Raw genomic sequence first — 19,396 nt, 5'->3', positions numbered from 1 at the left:
TCCAATGGCTTCCCATTACACTTAGAATAACATCTGAAGTGCTCACCTTAGCTTTTGAGGTCTGATATGATTTGGGTCCTAGTTACCATCCACTCTGCCCTTCACTCATTCTGCTGCCTTCTGTGTTATGCTGCCCTTCCTGCTATCCCTCTAACATGGACATATCTCCCCTACCTCAGGGCCTCTGCTCTTGCTGTTCCTTTTGTCTGGAACTCTCTTCCCCCTGATATCTGCATGTTTTACTTCCTTGTTGCAAATAGTTTTCTTTTCAAATGTCGCCCCTTGGGAGAGGCCTCCTCTGATCACCCTACCCTATGAAAACTAGAATTTGGACATCACACACCTGTAGTTTCTAACCCTTTAGCCTGATTTATTTTTCTTCCAAGCACCATCACACTCTGATGGTGCATTACTTACTTGTTTTTTCAGTGGTTTACTGGCTATCCCTCAGCACTAGAAAATCTCTTTAGGGACTTCTTGATCTTGTTCATGACTCCATCTCCAGTACCTATAAGTACCCAGTACATGGCAGGTACTCAATAATCATTTGTTGCGCAAATGATTGAACATGATTTTATGGCTCACTCTCACTTAATGGGGTCAAGGAAAATGGTAAGAATTTGAATCTTTACATTTTAACTCACACCTGTCATTTTCATCAAATATATTAGCCTTCTTGTTCAAATTATTTTATACCTATAAACAGGTAGCAAAAAATGACTGATCATCACTTTATCTGGCCCAACACAATATCTGGTAGAAATTCCTATAAAGACTGAAATGTTTGAGAGGCAAAAAACAAACAAACTAAACAGACAAAACAAACGAACAGGGACTTCCCTGGTTGTGCAGTGGTTAAGAGTAGCCACGGCTCACTGCAACTAGAGAAAGCCTGCGTGCAGCAATGAAGACCCAATGAAGGAAGGAAGGAAGGGAGGGAAGGAGGGAGCGGGGAAGGAAGGAAGGAAGGAAGGAATGAAAGAAAGAAATAAAAAGAAAAACGAACAAAAAACTCAGAAAACCTAGATGATTTAGGAATGAATAAATAGGTTCTTTTGAGACAGAAAAAATGGTTACATCATTAAGCAGATAGGCACAGAAGCAGTGGGAATTGCACTATGTAAAAATTGTACTTCAAAAGTTAACACAGAAAAAAAACTTAGAGTTGCTCTTTGGAAAACAGCTTTGAATATCTTTTTTGGTCACTGAAAGACACTTTTGATAGCTCAAAATCCAAAAATTACTCATTCTTCTGGATCTGACTCATAATTTCCTGTTAATCTCCCCCCACCCACTATGATACAAATCAATAGCACTGTCTCGATCTCTTTTTCCATTTCATTCTAGCTAAAGAAATGGAAATTTTATAAAGAAGCAGGCAACATGTCTAAATACAGAACTATTTATAGATCTCACAAATATGTGACCTAAAGAACAAACAGAACCTCCCGATTAAGTACCAGCATGTTAAGGATATTATCAGAAGCCTTTGTACACATACAGAAAACTCTGCACTTGAATAAGGAATCTGGACACTACTTTAGTTAATGTGTTTTTCCTTGCGCAGAAAGAAGAGATGGGGTACTCTAAAAGAAGTAGAGTTTAGCACCTTACATTAAATGTAATAAATACACAGACCTGACAATCTACTTCTCCTTGAAGTATTTTTTTTCACCTATAACTTTATCTAATACAGATGTTAAGAACACTATGTTGTGTTCTTTACCCTCTTAAAGTGTGAAATAAAAGGTAGCTTATCACTAAATTACGATTTGATGAGCTAAGGTCTCAATGTTAATGTTTCCTAAAATTAAACCGGAAACAGTCAAAACTAAGATTCTTTTATAATGCTGACGCTTTTAGGTACCTTATCAAGAAAATTGAAATAAGACTCACAAAATGGTTCAATTTTGTCTGGAGGAATATGTATTTTAAATAACTAGCAAACTGACTATAAAATCAATCAATCAGATTGGGAGTTTGGGATTGACATGCACTCACTGCTATATTTAAAATGGATAACCAACAAGGACCTACTGTAAAGAAAAAAACAGAAAAAAAATCAATCAATCAACACATAATCCCAACAATTCTTCCAGTTGTTATCTTTACTCCTATTTCTGATTAAGTTAAAAGGGCATCATATTAACTATTTATAAGTTTTCTCCAAATTACATATATAGAGAAGAGTGACTTCCTCAATTCAACACAGAGCTTAGTGCAATTCAACATTTGCTTCATATGGCTGGTCATCCCAAAACAGTTTTGCTTCTTTAACAAAATTATGTAATATCAAGCATAGATCTGTCTTTGTCTCTTACCTCTTTGGTCAAAATTACCAAAATAGTAATCACAAATACTATTACCACAATGGGGTCATAAAAATAGAAAATGCTATTATGCAAAGATCATACCACTTTAGGTAAATGAATACTTATTAGAGCTTTCCTCAAAGAAAGTATCATAGACTATTTTTTTTTAAGATTTTTTTTTGATGTGGACCATTTTTAAAGTCTTTATTGAATTTGTTACAATGTTGCTTCTATTTTATGTTTATGTTTATGTTATGGAGGTTTTCTGGCCTCCAGGCATGTGGGATCTTAGCTCCCCAACCAGGGATTGAACCTGTACCCCCTGTGTTGGAAGGTGAAGTCTTAACCATTGGACTGCCAGGGAAGTCCCTCAGACTATTTTAAAAGGAACAAGAGGGAAGAGAAAAACATACAAGTTTCATAAAAACTGGAATATTAAGGAATAACTTTAGTGCAATGTAATTACTTGGAGTCTAAACCCTGGATAAATTGTCTGCTTTAATCACATGGCTAGGGTTACCTGGTCTATTAATAGTTTACAGGTATGAAACAGTGTCTGCCAGAATTAATCAACTAAGGGGCAAGTTTTTGTTAATTTTCAAATGATTCTTTTGTGTATAATGGCACTTGAACTAAATGAACTGATGTCAAATTTAAGAGGATTCCTGTCGTTTGGGAGTAAATTTGGAAGCAACCTCTTGTTCTCTAATATCACATTATGAATTTCAAATTAATTCTTAACATTAATAACATGCTTCTGTTCACGTAAGGAAGCTGTACACACCTGCAAAAGATACACATTAATATATTCACTACTGATTTGACACTTTTCAGTTCAAACAAAGTAAATCAATCCATGCCTATAATACCACCATTCTAACCCTAGCACAAGAATAATACACACCTTATAAGAAACCTGAGTATTTCAGTATGAAAATGAACTCTAAACAGCCCGAAGTGGGCTTTAAAAAATACAAGATGACCTCTTTTAAGCCAGGAAAGATGTAGTGAAAAATTAACTTTTTACATAATAGGTTATTCAGTAGTAACCTATTAATTATTCATTCAACAAATAATACTCACTGAAAGCCTGCTTGTTGAGCCCATTCAACCTCGAAAGAAGTATTATTCTCTTAGAAATCAAAGTTTACTATCTTCTCACAGATGTTTAATGCCGTGCCTTCAGAACTTCCTTACTGTTAATAAGTTATTTTATATTCATGTTAATTTGAAAATCAAGCACAAACTATAAATAATCAGGGCCAATTCTAAAAGATTCCAATAACTCAAACTACTGTAACATCTTTTACATAATTGAATGAATTTGCAAGAACTTAAAGAGGAGGAAAAGGAAAAGGAAAATGGAGAAAACAGAGGAAAAAGAATAATTTTTTAAAATTCTCCTTGATTCTAACAAAGAAAAAAAAACACCAGCAACAGGAAATATATTATCATTTTTTCATATTACATACCTTGGTCTCTGTGACTGGCCTTGACTTGGGGTTTCATCTACCCCTGGGAGACCACTGTTGGACTCAAATCTCTTTGACACTTCACTTTTTCTCACTAATTGTGAATGAAACAAAAATAGTACAAGTGAGAAAAATATCAAGTAATCTTATTTAAAACTCAAGCATTCAGCAGACACATAAGATAATTTTTACAAATCATATTCATGTAATCAAATTAGTGACATAATGTCAATAAACTCTTTAAAGGTAAGTCATGTTATTTTGAAAACAATTATTTTCTCTACTATGAAAATGACTACACTGCTATTTGATGAAACTGCTATTAAGTTCCTATAATACTGTTAAAATGAGTAACTGGAAGTTTTTTATAATTAAAAAATTTTACATAGAATTATTCTTTTGACACCTTATATCTCAACACTACTGAAAGAGAAGAACAATCATGGTTTCTTAAGAACATTTTGCTTGTTCAGATCCCTCTCACCTTTTCTGAAGTCTGATTCAGAGGAAACAATAGATGGACTTTCACTGCAGGTACTAAAGATATCACTGTGGTAAGTTTTGTATCTTCGAATTGGTTCTGAAAGGATTAAAACATAAACATTAGAAAGCAAACTCATTAGCTGTTCCACACAAATCAAATAAGGCACTAAATTTATTCTTGTGAGACTAGAACATTTTTATACATTGCTTTAAATTTAATAATGGATAGGTGGTATTCAAAAATGTGACTACAGTTTTGAGGCAGTTTGGCATACGGGTTAAGAGCCTGGACTCTGAAGCTAGATTTGCTAGGGTCCAGTACTTACCAGGTGCATGACTTTAGGAAGGTATTTAACCTTCCTGTGACTCTTCTTCAACTGAAAAGAGGGTATAATAGTGTGTGCATCTCATAGGGTTGTTGTGAGCATTAAATGAATTAATATATGCAGAGCTCTTAGAATACAGTGTATGCTACAGAAACATCATTCTTTGCACTAGGTGCTATGAGGATGGAAAATCCAAAGACACAGTCCCAAGTTCAAATAATTTAAAAAGTGGAAGTACAAAATACTTAAGACGGGACATGTGGGGATGGGGTGGGGGGCGGGGGGAGCTGTGTAGGGATGTACGGTGTGTGCTCTGTATCAGGGGGGCAGAATTCCACTAAAATCTAAATTCTACCTCCTAAATGTTTCTGACTCACCCCTCTTCTTTGTGCTCATGATCACTATCATAGATGACTATTCAGCTCAAGCCTGGACTACTTCACGTGTCCTAGATTCCCCTCTCTGCAGTCTTGCTTACTTGCTTGTCTCGTATTATAATGCACATTACAAAGAGTGAACTTTCCAGAAATGAAAATCTGAGCATAATACTGTATTTCTTAAACGTCTTCAAACTAGAGTTTTCAAGATACAGTTTAGTATCTCCTTAGCTTAGTATTCAAAGCCTTTCCATAAGGTGGTCCCTGACTACATTTATAGCAGTAGCTCTTCATATTCTGAAGTCATAGGTTCTTACTTGCTAGAATCAGATGAAAAGCACAGACCTCTCTTCTCTGCCTGCCCGCCCAAAGCACACTGAAATACACAAACATTGAAAAAGAACTTTAAAAACTCAATCCAGGTAGAACCCTTGTTCCAGGGCATCATCACCATCCACTTCTCCAAATTTTGCACTTGTGTTACTGAATTTACAGATAACCAAAAGCATATAAACTTTTAGATTCTCTCCTGAAAGATACTTTCCCTGCTAGAAATGCCTTTCCTCCCCTTTTCTTTTGAATACTTTTTCTTTTTCCTTTAAGAGAAGCCTTAAAGGAAAAAAATCTTTCATGTCCACAAAAACTTTCATGACCAACTCAAGGCTGAGTTAGATATTGCTTCTTGTACTTTCATATTGCCTTATGCTTAAAAAATTGTGACTCTTCCACTGCCTAATATTGATAGTTCCTTCTCTACTTGTTTGTTTCCTCTACCAAAATTATAAACTCTGACAAAAAGGATTGTGCCTTTTTCAGATATACCTCTAGTATCTAGCAAGTGTCTGATGCATAGCAAGCACAAAATAAATATTTTCTGAGTAAATATGAATGAATGAATGAATGAAAAGATGAATATATGTGATACACAAAGGTCACTGATGACCTTTAAGAGGACTATTTCCATTGCACAGACAGGTGAGAGACCAAATCAGACTAAATGATAGTAAATTGAGAAAAGGAGTAACACTATTCTTTCAAGAAGTTTGAGGGTTTGAGAAAGAAAAAAGATTTAAAAAAATAAACTAAATGAGACTAGATGAGTTATTAGGGTCTTTTTGGAAGAGTGAAATGTCTGAGGATGTTTTTAGGCAGTGGATAATAAATCTGTAGATTGGAGGAGATTGCAAATGATAGTGGGGAAAACTGATGGAAAAATGTGAAGGAACCAGGAGGAGGAGATGGGAAAAAACCAACATACATGGGATGGTTAATTTAGCAGGGAGAAAGAACCTTTCCTTCTTAAGAGAAAGAAATAATGAACAAAGGAAAGAGTGAAAAAACAGAGGGAATCCCAAGATACTCATCAGAAATTTGCCATACTCCTGGTAATAAAAGTAAATCACGGGCCTCCCTGGTGGCGCAGTGGTTGAGAGTCCGCCTGCCGATGCAGGGGACACGGGTTCGTGCCCCGGTTTGGGAGGATCCCACATGCCACGGAGCGGCTGGGCCCGTGAGCCATGGCCGCTGAGCCTGCGCGTCCAGAGCCTGTGCTCCACAACGGGAGAGGCCACAACAGTGAGAGGCCCGCGTACCGCAAAAAAAAAAAAAAAAGTAAATCACTTCCTGAGAAGAGTAAAGAAATTCTGCTGTGAAAAAGTGTTGAGTCAGAAAAAAAAAAAAAAAAAAAAACCATGAAAGCTTTTATGTTACAGTGAGAGTTTAGATTAGGCTAGAATGCATGAATTTTATTGGAACCAATCAGAATGGTTTTGTGGCTTTTTCTAGACACTAGAGAATGCAGACCATGGGAAATACCTAGAACTGAGGAGTGATATGGGATTCATGGTAGCAGATAATCAGGGTATGTGAGGGTTTCTTTTTTACTAGTTTGCAAACTTGAGGATGGGTACTTCACAAAATGAATTATTCCCTTGTGCTAGGAGGTGTTTAACAGAGATTGTTAAAAGAAAAAGAGATGAATAAATGAATGAAATAGTTAAATGGCACCACAGAAACCAGGCTGGAAACCAGGATGGAAACCAGGATGGAAATGATGGGCTGGAAAAATTGGGAGCTCATGCTGAGGCAAAGGATAGGAGTAATGCTGGGAAGAGTTGAAGGATAAATGACTGGCCATGGACTTGATGGAGAGGAAGTTGTGTATTGTTCTTATAACAATGTTTACCAGGAGAAGCATGCACAATATAGAAGACTCCTACTTTGTCCAGTTTTGTATACAGTGAACATAAGTATCAAATAATACTATAATTAATAAAAAGAGTTTTGGAATTGAAAATCCAAGTATGTACCAAAACTTTAAAAAAAATGATTCCATTCTACCACAGGGAAGTCTCATGGTAAAATAAGTGATTAAAAAAAAATTCCTCTCTGGGACTTCCCTGGTGCCACAGCCTGCCAATGCAGGGGACACGGGTTTGAGCCCTGGTCCGGGAAGATCCCACATGCCACGGAGCAACTAAGCCTGTGCGCCACAACTACTGAGCCTGCTCTCTACAGCCCGTGAGCCCAACTACTGACCTCACACGCCACAACTACTGAGGCCTGCGTGCCACAACTACTGAGCCCATGTGCCTAGAGCCTGTGCTTTGCAACAAGAGAAGCCACCGCAATGAGAAGCCTGTGCACTGCAGTGAAGAGTAGCCCCTGCTCGCTGCAACTAGAGAAAATCTCAAGTGTAGCAACAAAGACCCGATGTAGCCAAAAAAAAAAAATGTGGGCTTCCCTGGTGGCACAGTAGTTAAGAACCCGCCTGCCAATGCAGGGCACACAGGTTCGAGCCCTGGTCTGGGAAGACCCCACATGCCACAGAGCAACTAAGCCCGTGAGCCACAACTACTGAGCCTGCACTCTAGAGTCCGCGAGCCACAACTACTGAAGCCCACATGCCATAGAGCCCATGCTCCACAACAAGAGAAGCCACCGCAATGAGAAGACTGTGCACTGAAACGAAGAGTGGCCCCCGCTCGCCATGACTAAAGAAAAGCCTATGCACAGCAACAAAGACCCAACGCAGCCAAAAGTAAAAATAAAAAATAAAATAAAAATGCATAAAAAAATTCCTCTGTTTTAAGATGAACGTGATTTGAAAGGATTGTAGAAGATGTCAAACAACAGTTTTATCTAATTTATTTATTAGTTTTATCTAATTTAAATGTAATGAACATAGTTAAATGGTTATGTAAGAAGAACTGCTATCTTCAAGGGGCACCAAAGAACTTTTTGTTTTATTGTACAGAACCTCCACGTTAAAGTTTTGAGGAATCTTCCCAAGGTAACTTGACCAAATGACAAACCTGGCATTGTAACCTACAGGACAGTAAAACCAACAAGGCCAAGGGAAAGACCCAAATGTATGGAGGCAATATGGTTTTACCTCACAATGAAAAGTAGGAAGTTGCAACAAACCTATTCAGTGGACAGAAGAGAGAACTTCAGTCACTTGGATGTTAAGCCTGCAATAACAATTTCACACCCCATATTAATTGAATTTACTGCTTCATAACTATTTCTGCAAAGTGGCTATATGAGAGTAAATAAATTTTAATTTCCATTCTCTGGTGGTGCTTTATAATTATTCTTACATTATTTCATAGCATCCACGTTCCCTGTCTTTTGCTCACCTATGTTTTGTTTCCTATACTCTGACAACACTAGTAAACTTTTTTCAATCCTTGAGTTCCTCTCTAAGACAAATTAATGTAACTTTGACAAACTCTTCTTAAAAATATAACACCAGGACTTCCCTCGTGGCACAGTGGTTGAGAATCCACCTGCCAATGCAGGGGACGTGGGTTCGAGCCCTGGTCTGGGAAGATCCCACATGCCGTGGAGCAACAGCCTGTGCGTCACAACTACTGAGCCTGTGCTCTAGAGCCTGCAAGCTACAACTACTGAGCCCACGTGCCACAACTACTGAGCCCACGTGCCACAACTACTGAAGCCCGCACGCCTAGAGCCCATGCTCCACAAGAAGAGAAACCACCCGCAATGAGAAGCCCGCACACCGCAATGAAGAGTAGCCCCCGCTCACCGCAACTAGAGAAAGCCTGTGTGCAGCAATGAAGACCCAACACAGCCTAAATAAACAAATAAATAAATTTACACACACAAAAATACATATAACAATAAATCATCTTCCCATGATGAACTACTGGTCTGTAAATGTTCTCAGTACCACACCCGGGGGGAGGGAGGACATTGCCTTATGATGCTTTACCGCTTCAGAGTAATAGGGCACAAACACTCTGGAAACACAAACTAGATGACTAGCTTAGCAGGACAATTAAGGGGCAGGAAGAACTTTTCCCTTCTAAGGCTGGGGTAGGGGTGGGATGTTTATGTTAATTAAAGTGGTAGGAATCTTTTGTGAGTTTCTTGTATTCCGAAATGCATCTTTTAAAAAAAAAACGCTGTTAACCATGTTCCTTTCACTTAATGGCATGGCAGATATAACCAGCGTCGAGTTCCCAGGCAATATTTACTACACAGTCATGGTTATAAAAAGATTAGAATCAGATTAAAGTTCTCAGCCAAAATTTACTACTCAGTTCTGCTTACAAGAAAGGTTAGCCCTTATAAGCTTTCCATTTCTGAATTAAATAATAAATGTAACAGTTTCAGGAATTACTATAAAATTACATGTCCTTTACCAAGAGAATCTGCATTGGTGTATAATAGAGGCATATTTTCCATGCTGACAGATAGAAACACTTCTTGGCTTTCTGATGACCTACACAAAAGGCACCCAGTAGACATTAACTAGATAGGTAGTAGCTTTCTTCCTCTGTTCTGGTCTGCAAAAGAAGGGTAATCCCTAATTTTCCACAAGGTGTCCTACCGTTACTGATGAGTTTTTTTGGAGGATCCAGACAACAGATATGTTTTCTATCTATATTTAAATGTATAATATTAGCACTTTAGATTTGGTCCAGATCCCACAAATGTGGTATTAACTGAGTGATTAAAAACACACACACAACTTTTTATTATGAAAACTTCTAAACAGACACAAAAACAGAGAGTACAAGTCCTCATATGTACCCATCTCCCCGCATCAACAAAACCTAGTGATTGTTATTTTAATTAGAAAGTGTTATTTTTTTAAAACAAAGAGATGCTTTTAAGTATTTATAGAATATTACAAAGTTTCCTGAATGCCAAAATTTTTGGATCATGTGCAATGGACCTATTAAGAATGTTCAAATACACATTTTATAAAATACACATGTGGCTACTTTCATTGCAATGTTAAAATTGCAATAGCAAAATTTTAAGTTGTCACCATTACAACTGGAGAACTGAATTTATTTGCCTTTTGTGGGATAAAATTAGACTGAGTATCTAATTAGTTGGTTTGCAAATTTCTTTTCTCAGCTAGTAAATATTTAAATGAAACCTACATTGTGTAAATCAGTGTACTAGAGTTCATTTAGGATCATGAATATTCCTCATTTCGCTAGATGGTTTTCTTCTCTTTGACTTCCTATATGTATTTAGTTTTCAGACATGGAAAATAAAGTTGTAGTTAACAATCTTAGCATAGAAATAATAATGAGTGCAAAAGAAAAAATGGGAGAATAAAATTAGCCTGAATACATGTTACCAAAAAAGCAGTACATCAAATTGAGTGTGTGAATATATGTATGTAAAACACACAAAACACATAGGAATACAGTCTCTCCAAAAAACATTTTGTAGAATAGTGGTGAGAGAATGAGAAGAATAGGGACTAGAGAATAATGGCTTAAAGAATTAACATCTGGATAGAAGTCTAGTTATAGAGATTCTGTAATCATACATACTCTGACAATTAAAGATATATTTTAATTTCTAGTATTACTTTACTATAATTAAGAGTGTACTATTTTTTTGGTCAGATTACAAGGCATAAAAATCTGACAGGACTTCCCTGGTGGCGCAGTGGTTAAGAATCTGCCTGCCAATGCAGGGGACACGGGTTTGAGCTCTGATCCGGGAAGATCCCACATGTCGTGAAGCAACTAAGCCCGTGTACCCGTGCACCACAACTACTGAGCCTGTGGTCTAGAGCCTGCGAGCCACAACTACTGAGCCCCCGCATCACAACTACTGAGGCTCGCGCACCTAGAGCCCATGCTCTGCAACAAGAGAAGCCACCTCAATGAGAAGCCCGTGCACTGCAATGAAGAGTAGCCACTGCTCACCACAGCTAGAGAAAGCCCAGGCGCAGCAATGAAGACCCAATGCAGCCGAAAAAAGAGAAAAAAAAAACACAACTGACAAATATTTTATTATTCTTTAACTGTAAGCTGATCCTCTAAACTGCAGCTCTAACATGGTATTGACTCCACATTTATATAGCAACATTAAAAGGCAGCTTTTCAATAGGCTAGTGTTTTGTCATAAATTCTTGACAACTGAGAGTCATAATTTCCACCAACACTTAACACACTTAACACTTTAAACATATGAAGCTGTGGCATGTGGTCATGAACACTATCTTTTAATGGTTAGGGAATTATGAAGACTTGCATGATATTCTGATCTTATATAGAGCTATTTTAGATGAAAAGTTCACATCTACAACCTTCACATTAAAATGTATCTAAGCTAGTGCAAACTGTAATCTAAAAACACGTTTTACAAGTGACACATATTCAAGCTCAGACACGTAACACGAAGGAACTGAGACTCAGGCAATTGCAACATCAGGAATTAAATAACCACTTTTAGCTTGGCATTTCTTTACCTTTAATACATGACCCAAATTACAGATAAACGTTTCAAAGAGAAATGCACTAAAATGACAGGTTTTATAGTTCAGAACTATAAAAAAATATTTAAAACCCTGCATTTTATAGTTATAGGTCCTAACAAATAAAATATTTCAACCTTCAAATAAAGCAGAGAAACAAAAGTAATAACATTATGTATTCATGTATGAAGTGTTTTCCTCTATGCTTTCTTTTGAGGGGGTTAATTTCTAGAGATTAGAGATGGTACCTTGTTTATGATCACTAGAGTCCACTGTATTCTATATTACACCATGCTGCATGATACATGAATAGAATACATTCTAAAATCCTTTGAGAGCTAGACGTGATCAACAGAATTTTTAACCAAGAGAAACAGAACACATGCAAGTATGAATATATATAAATGAGGAAAGGTATATGGAGAAATACTCTGTGAAATATAAATTACTTTATAGATGTAAAATTTGTGCAGAGTAGGAATGCAACAAGCGTGAACAGTTCCTCTATGATGGTCTTGTGTAATGCAGTAGCCATAAATCTGGGCCAGCTGTACCACTCTTCTAGCATCCTCCAGGATCCTTTGTTGTTATGACTTCAACTGCCCCTTCTAAAGCTTCCAAACAGTACAGAGTTCTAAAGGAAAGTGATTGCATTTGCTGTTGGTTGGTCAGGCTGTGACTGACAAGCATGTGATTTTCTCTTAGAGTTGGACAAAACAGAGGAGAAGGAGGTGGGATTTCTCCTCACGATATAGCATAATTCATCAGAGAATATTGTTGTATTCCATATCTGAAATAGCACCACTGAATATACTAAACATTTAATATTAATAGCCATGTTGCAATATTCAGTTTAGATTAACAAACACTTAGTGACTATCTATTATATGCCAGGCATAGTTGTAGATACTAAGGATGTAGCCATGAATTAGACCAGGGCAAATTTCTGGTGTCTACGAGAGGAGAAAAAAGCTCTTCAAAACAAATAATTTCAATGAAAAATATAGGCCAGCACCTGGAAGTGGGAAGATGAGAGAAAGCTTCCTGAGCTACGCAATGCCTGAAAGCTTAGACTGTCTTTTAAGGCAGAAAGCTGCATGAATAAAAGCATGAAAATATAAAATAGCCTGTATGGAGGGAGGGAAGTTGGTGAGGGAGGGCAAGAGGAGTGGGAGGGGAGGAGAGAGAGAGAGCACGCAAATACCCGTGGTGTTGGAATGACTTGTGAGATGGGAAATGCTAAAGGGTGAGACTGGAGAGACACAATAATGGAAAGCCTTAAATACCATAATCTAAGAAGCCTGAATTTTATCCTGCTCAGCTGATAAAAAGTTATTAAATGGCTGAAGGCAGAGAAGAAATATATTCAAATTTGCATGGCAGGTAAACAGAGGACAAACTATAGCTGAGAGATCAATTTAGAAAGCTAGTTCTATAGTCCATGGGCAACAAAGGAATTGAGAGACTGGAATGAAACGAAGAAATATTTTGGAGGCTAAAACTGTTGGGTCTTAAACCTTGTGATGATACTCATTACTAGTAAGATCCATTTAAAATCTTTCTTAAAACATATCGATCCATGCTTTTCAGAAGGTTTCTATATCAAAGCCAAACTGGGTCTATGTTAACTATGTATGAGTTAGATTTAAATTAGGTCCCTAATTTCTGATAAAGTACCCTCTGATTTCTGTGGACTCCAAAACCAGTATTATATTACTATGATTATAGACACTGGAAAGCTCGTTTTGGTTTCACTTGTAACTTTCCTTAGCATTTAAAAATGCAACTTCATTTTTTTTTCACTTGGATAAATCAAAGAAGAGAAGTAAATGTCTATGCTCAGTTGTTTTTAAGCTAAAGAATGACTTACTGCATACTTCTTCTCAAATGCTTTTCAAACCAATCTTTGGTTATTTTTTTACTGGACTAACTGTGTGAGAATGGTTTGAAGCTGCACTCAATGGCTAGGTAATTTTAAATAAAATATTGTTCCTTAGTTGCACTAGCTACAATGCAAGTGCTCAACAGTCACATGTGGCTTGTAACTACAGAGCTGAACTTTGTAGATATAGGACATTTCCTCCATTGAAGTTCCATTGGACAATGCTGGTCTAAAACATAAATCTCTTTAAATTTCAGCCCTGGAAACATAGTAGGCACTTGATTCTTTCTGGTTAAGATGTTGAATCCATCTATAATAGTGTGCTCTTCAGAGCTACAAAATATTTTATATCTTAGTAGTATAATAATAAAGTCATTAATACTTAAGTACATGTGATACTTGACCAATATCACATAAAATCCCTGCTTATTCATATTTACTTCTGTGGAAACTGATTATTTAAATTATTTAAGTTCATGGAGTAATCCAAATAATGACTCAATCTTTTTTTTTCTTTTTTGTGGGGGGGGGGTTGCTATTCTAAGGGAAATAAGGAAAAAATAAAAACTGAGTAGTTCATCTTTACCAATTTTGGCTCTTAGAAAAGAAAGATAAGTTTTGAAAATATTTCTCTCTCTCCTTAAAATGTCACTAGTAGCATCCCCTATGATGAACTGTAACATTTATGATTCCATCCTCCTACTCTTCAGAAATGTAACTATAAAAGTATATGCGGGCTTCCCTGGTGGTGCAGTGGTTGAGAATCTGCCTGCCAATGCAGGCGACACAGGTTCGAGCCCTTGTCTGGGAAGATCCCACATACCGCGGAGCAACTAAGCCCATGCGCCACAACTACTGAGCCTGCGTGTCTGAGGCCTGTGGTCCGCAACAAGAGAGGCCCTCGCTCAGTGAGTGGCCCCCGCTTGCCGCAACTAGAGAAAGCCCTCGCACAGAAACGAAAACCCAACACAGCCAAAAAAAAAAAAAAAGTATATGCACTTTCAAGTTCAATGGAATGAATGTGAATGGAAATGAAACATTAAGGTGCCTTAATAATGAGAACAAGCTCACATATTTGAGTGTTTACATACTCTAGCTGCACAACAGAGTTTAAGCTGTATTCACACAACAGTCACAAAACAGCAAAAACTAGGCTAGACCAGAGGCCACAGCACTGAAAGAAAGGAAACGATACTTAATTTAGACATAAAGTAGATTGACTGTTGGAAGCAAAATTCTATTCATAGTCCCCACCCAGGGTGTGGAGTGCTGTTCATACTATACTCACAGTACTGGTTCCAACTCAATCTCTCATAATCAGGAATGTGCTGCCAACCCACAGAGCAATGGATAGGGAGTGTGTGGTGATTACACCACAAATGACACGACAACAGATACTCTCATTAGAAAACAGACAATTTCTCAGATCTTGAGATGGAGTAGAGATAGGTGGAAAAGAAAATACTGGGAACAGGGAAGAAGGGAAAAGAGTATAACAGTACAGTCCTATGCTGAGGTGAAAAGAGTGAAATGAAAAGAATAAAGCAAAAAAAGGGAATGACATCAAATTTTAAAACTAGTTTCCATGAGAGAAAGCTGTTACGTTTCTTCCTGCCCCTCCCTCACTGCTTTATGAATGTAGAAAACTATTAATAATCATCATGATAATCTTATAATGTTTAAACTTCAACTACAATTTCTTTCTTGGGATCTTTTTTGTTCCTAACTTTATTTTGTTCCCAAAGAAATTAGAGCACTCAATACCAACCACTGCTTTCTGATAGTTTACTCTCTTATGCCATCAGGTACAGGATAACCATCTTACAGATCCTACTGCAGTAGAGCCCCATCAAAACACTATCCAAAACAAAGCAAAACAAAATCCCACTATCTGCCACAATAGAGGATATGACACAATGGAGCTCCATCTTAACCCATATCCAGTGTGGTTTATTGAAGGAAAAACCAAATAAGCCTCTACATCTTGTTTTACTGTATTAAAAATTATATAATTTTACTAGGAAGAGACCTAAGGGATTTGTTTAGGTGGTGAGTTGAATGTCCAACTTCCCAGGCAGTAAAATATTTTCCCAACAATATATCTGAAATGTTTCTGGTTTCTGCTTGAAATCAGAATGGCAGAATAGAAAAAATCTTATTCTGGGGCTTCAGAGACCTGGATTCTAAATTCAGCTCTGTTATGATTTATGAATTATGTCTTTCCTTTGGCAAACTAGTCTACTCTGGGTCTCTGAAAATGAGATGTTTGATTTAAATGATATCCAAATTCTTTCCAACACCAAACTCCGTGATTTTAAAGTCTGATTTCCCCTGTGCTAGTTGGCTGGTTGATGCTGTCAGCTGAGGAGATGCTATGGAGGTGATTTAGGTACAGGTTCCTTTCAAGAGGATGGGGCCTGGGCTAAGGTAAGGGCTATACATTTGAGGTTGAAGGAGACAACTGTCTTTCCCATTAGTTCAATGAATCTCCTCATGTGCCCCAAAGAACAAACTGCAATTTAGCAATTTCTTTTCTTCTGACTGTTGTATTATCCCAGTGAACACTGTAACACATCCTTTTTTAAAAATTAAGAGGTAACATGTAGTGGGAAATTCTTAGACGGAATGCTGAAATCTCTCATAGAAATCTACAATCTCCCATAACAATGGAAACTTTATCATTAACCAGTTATGTGATCTTGGGTACATTATTAAATCTTCACAAGCCCAAGCACATGTGCTTTAAGACCTCTTCTAATTCTAAAATTACTGATACCCAGTAGCAACTTCCAATTGTAAAGATCACAAAAACTGTACAAAGTGTTTTTTTTTTTTTTTGCGGTATGTGGGCCACTGTTGTGGCCTCTCCCTCTGCGGAGCACAGGCTCCGGACGCGCAGGCTCAGCGGCCACGGCTCACAGGCCCAGCTGCTCCGCGGCATGTGGGATCCTCCTGGACCAGGGCACGAACCCGTGTCCCCTGCATAGGCAGGCGGACTCTCAACCACTGCACCACCAGGGAAGCCCCCAGAGTATTAATATTTTTAAATGCTTTAGTCCACAGAAAAGGGATCTATGAAGCCTACTATTCATAAGAATTAAATGATACAAATGGGTTTATATTATTTTCCATTCTTTTTTCTTCTTTGTATACTAGCTGAAATCTTCATATTGGCAATCTGTACTTTGCTCGGCTAACATAAATTATCCTACCTTTAGAAAAAGAAAGCACAGCATAAAACCAGTAAATTATTCAACTAAATAACTAATAAAATTATTGCTTTTGAATTCCAAACCTCAAACATTCCTTTCAAACAATGCTTTTAGTCTAAAGCAAATATAATTTATTACTACTTGCAAGTTACTATATAATAATGGAGTTTATTTAAGGTGCTATATTTCCATAATAAACCAACATTTTCAAGGTGTTCTGTTTTCCTTAACTTGGTTATAAAATATACTCTGGGGGGAAAATGGGTAGGTTCTTTGTGGGAGCAAATGCTTTTGAAAACTCTTCAATACCAAAGAAAGATTTCAGGATAGAAATTGTCCTATATCAAATAATTGAAAGCATATTTATTTTTAAAAAGAAATCTTTTCCTTTTCTTTTATCTCTTATAATAAACCTAAAATTTCTAAATCTGGAAATTTTTTTTTTGTAACAAGTTACCATTTTGAAAAAATAAGAGTTTACAGAGATTATATATCATCTTTGCAGATATATATATGCATATTTGAAAACAAGTCGGTCTATTTGAGTTTCCATAGTACACTTACACACACATGCATGCACATGTTTCCCAAGAAGATAAAAGACTTCTATGCAAACTAGGACATAATTTGACTTAATACTCACTTTATAGGAAATCCCCATAAATCACCTATTCAAATAAAACATGTTAAACAAACTATTTATTGTAGCATAATTTAACAAATTAAAAATATTTTCACTAAAGTTTTGATGTTTTACTATTAGACTCTCAACCAAGGTTCAAGGGTAAAAAACATTTTCCTCACTTCACTAATCCAAACTACTATTAATTTACCAAATAGTAAGTCAGATAATCTTTTGAAACGTACACCTGAAAACATTATAAATTAATATTTTAATATTTACATGTTAAGAAAATATACCAGTCAACCTTTTAAATGTTAGAAACAGTCATCTAAACTGGTATGTATCTTCACTATTTATATTCTGAGACAATCATGGTTTTATCTATTTGAATCATTGAGGGATTTTTTTTTTCTCACAATGGGCAGAATTTCTTTACATAAATGTCTCCATGAGGGAATGCTCATAAGAATGTCAGGATAAATTATATTCATATGTTAGCAGTTGTGCAACACTAAATAGTCATGAAATACAACTTCTGAAAGGAGAGACTTTATTTTAAGCTACAAAGTGACTGCTTTTTGCTGTCACAACTCTAAAAGTTTACTTATCAGAGTTAAACAGTGAAATCATGCATAAAACAAATTTCTAAGTTTTTACTTTCGTTGAAAAATAAAAGTCTTTTTAAGTCTTTGAAAGTTTTTAGATCTAGGTTATATTTGACCATCTCATAATGCTGGCTAATGTTTTTAAAAATGCAATTATATAAAAACCCATAATATTAGTTAAGTGTTCAATAATTTCCTCCATAATTTCAATTTCCCCACTTATTTGCAAATCCTGAATTGAAAAAAAAAGTGCAAAACTTCATTTATGAGAAGTAAAGCACAATGTGGGGTCTATTTTCAGTCCTAGAACTATGCTTAAAACTTAAGTAACAGACCAAACCTTTAGCAGAGTACTGTAAAGGTAACCTATGAATCAAAAATATTCACTAGGACATGATCTTAAAAATGAATATGACCCTTGATTATGTTACTACTCTCACTGAACTAGAAGCACCTTAAAGCTCCCTTTAATCACCTATGTTCCAGGGGTCTAGAAGCGGCAGTTACAAAACTTTAATCTTCAAAAATGTAGAGGATTAGGGACTTCCCTGGTAGTCCAGTGGTAAAGAATCCGCCTTCTAATGCAGGGGACACAGGTTCAACCCCTGGTCAGGGAACTAAGCCCTCGTTCCACAACTACTGAGCTTGCGCGCCTTTACTAGAGAACCCACGTGTGCAGAGCCCACATACTCTGGAACCTGCGTGCCACAACTACAGAGCCCACGTGCCCCGGAGCCTGCACACCACAACTAGAGAGAAGCCCACGCACCGCAAGGAAAAGCCCGCACACCTCAACGAAGATTCCGCGTGCCGCAACTAAGACCATTTTTGGCTATTTTGCAGCCAAAAATAAATAAAATAAATAAATAAATCTTTTAAAAAATGGAGAGGATTAGATTGAAAATTCTTATTTTGCCCTCTCTTCTACTTATCTATACTAAAAACAGCCTCTATCCATGTCTAGAACATAATTTTGTTCTGTTCAATATATTGTACTTTGTGTGTGAATAGGTACTTTTGAAACAGAGTTTTCCCTTGTAAATAATAACTGATAATTTATGAAGTTATTTTATGCCCCCATACTAGGATTGTAATAATTTGACTTATTAATCACTTTACATTCACTACCCAATTAATTTATTTGTGTTAAGCCCATTTTACACATAGGGTAACTTAAGACGGAGTGATTAAGCCCAGCTGCTGAACCAAGGATCACATAGCTACTGAGTTGGGTAAATAATTCAAGCCTAGGCTGTCTGACTCTAAATCTATAAACCTAAACACTATGATTTTAAAAATGTAGATTTAAAACTTCATTCCAGACCAAAGAAATTATAATCTCCAGGAG

The 19,396-nt window shown here is 36.7% G+C and overlaps 1 protein-coding gene across 1 annotated transcript in view; it reads right to left on the bottom strand.

Annotated features, from left to right (window-relative positions):
• Positions 1-19,396, bottom strand: part of PTPN13 (protein tyrosine phosphatase non-receptor type 13) — a gene marked incomplete at its 5' end in the record, with an annotated part of 176,769 nt that overhangs the window by 99,270 nt on the left and 58,103 nt on the right. Inside the window, 2 exons of the mRNA XM_082838934.1 lie at positions 3,785-3,878; positions 4,269-4,364. Coding sequence (XP_082695060.1) covers positions 3,785-3,878; positions 4,269-4,364 — 190 coding nt within the window. The remainder of the gene's footprint in view (positions 1-3,784; positions 3,879-4,268; positions 4,365-19,396) is intronic.

Source organism: Leucopleurus acutus (assembly GCF_964270905.1).
Source record: "Leucopleurus acutus genome assembly, chromosome: 4".
NCBI classification, from domain to species: domain Eukaryota; kingdom Metazoa; phylum Chordata; class Mammalia; order Artiodactyla; family Delphinidae; genus Leucopleurus; species Leucopleurus acutus.
This window is presented reverse-complemented; position numbering and strand designations above follow the sequence as displayed.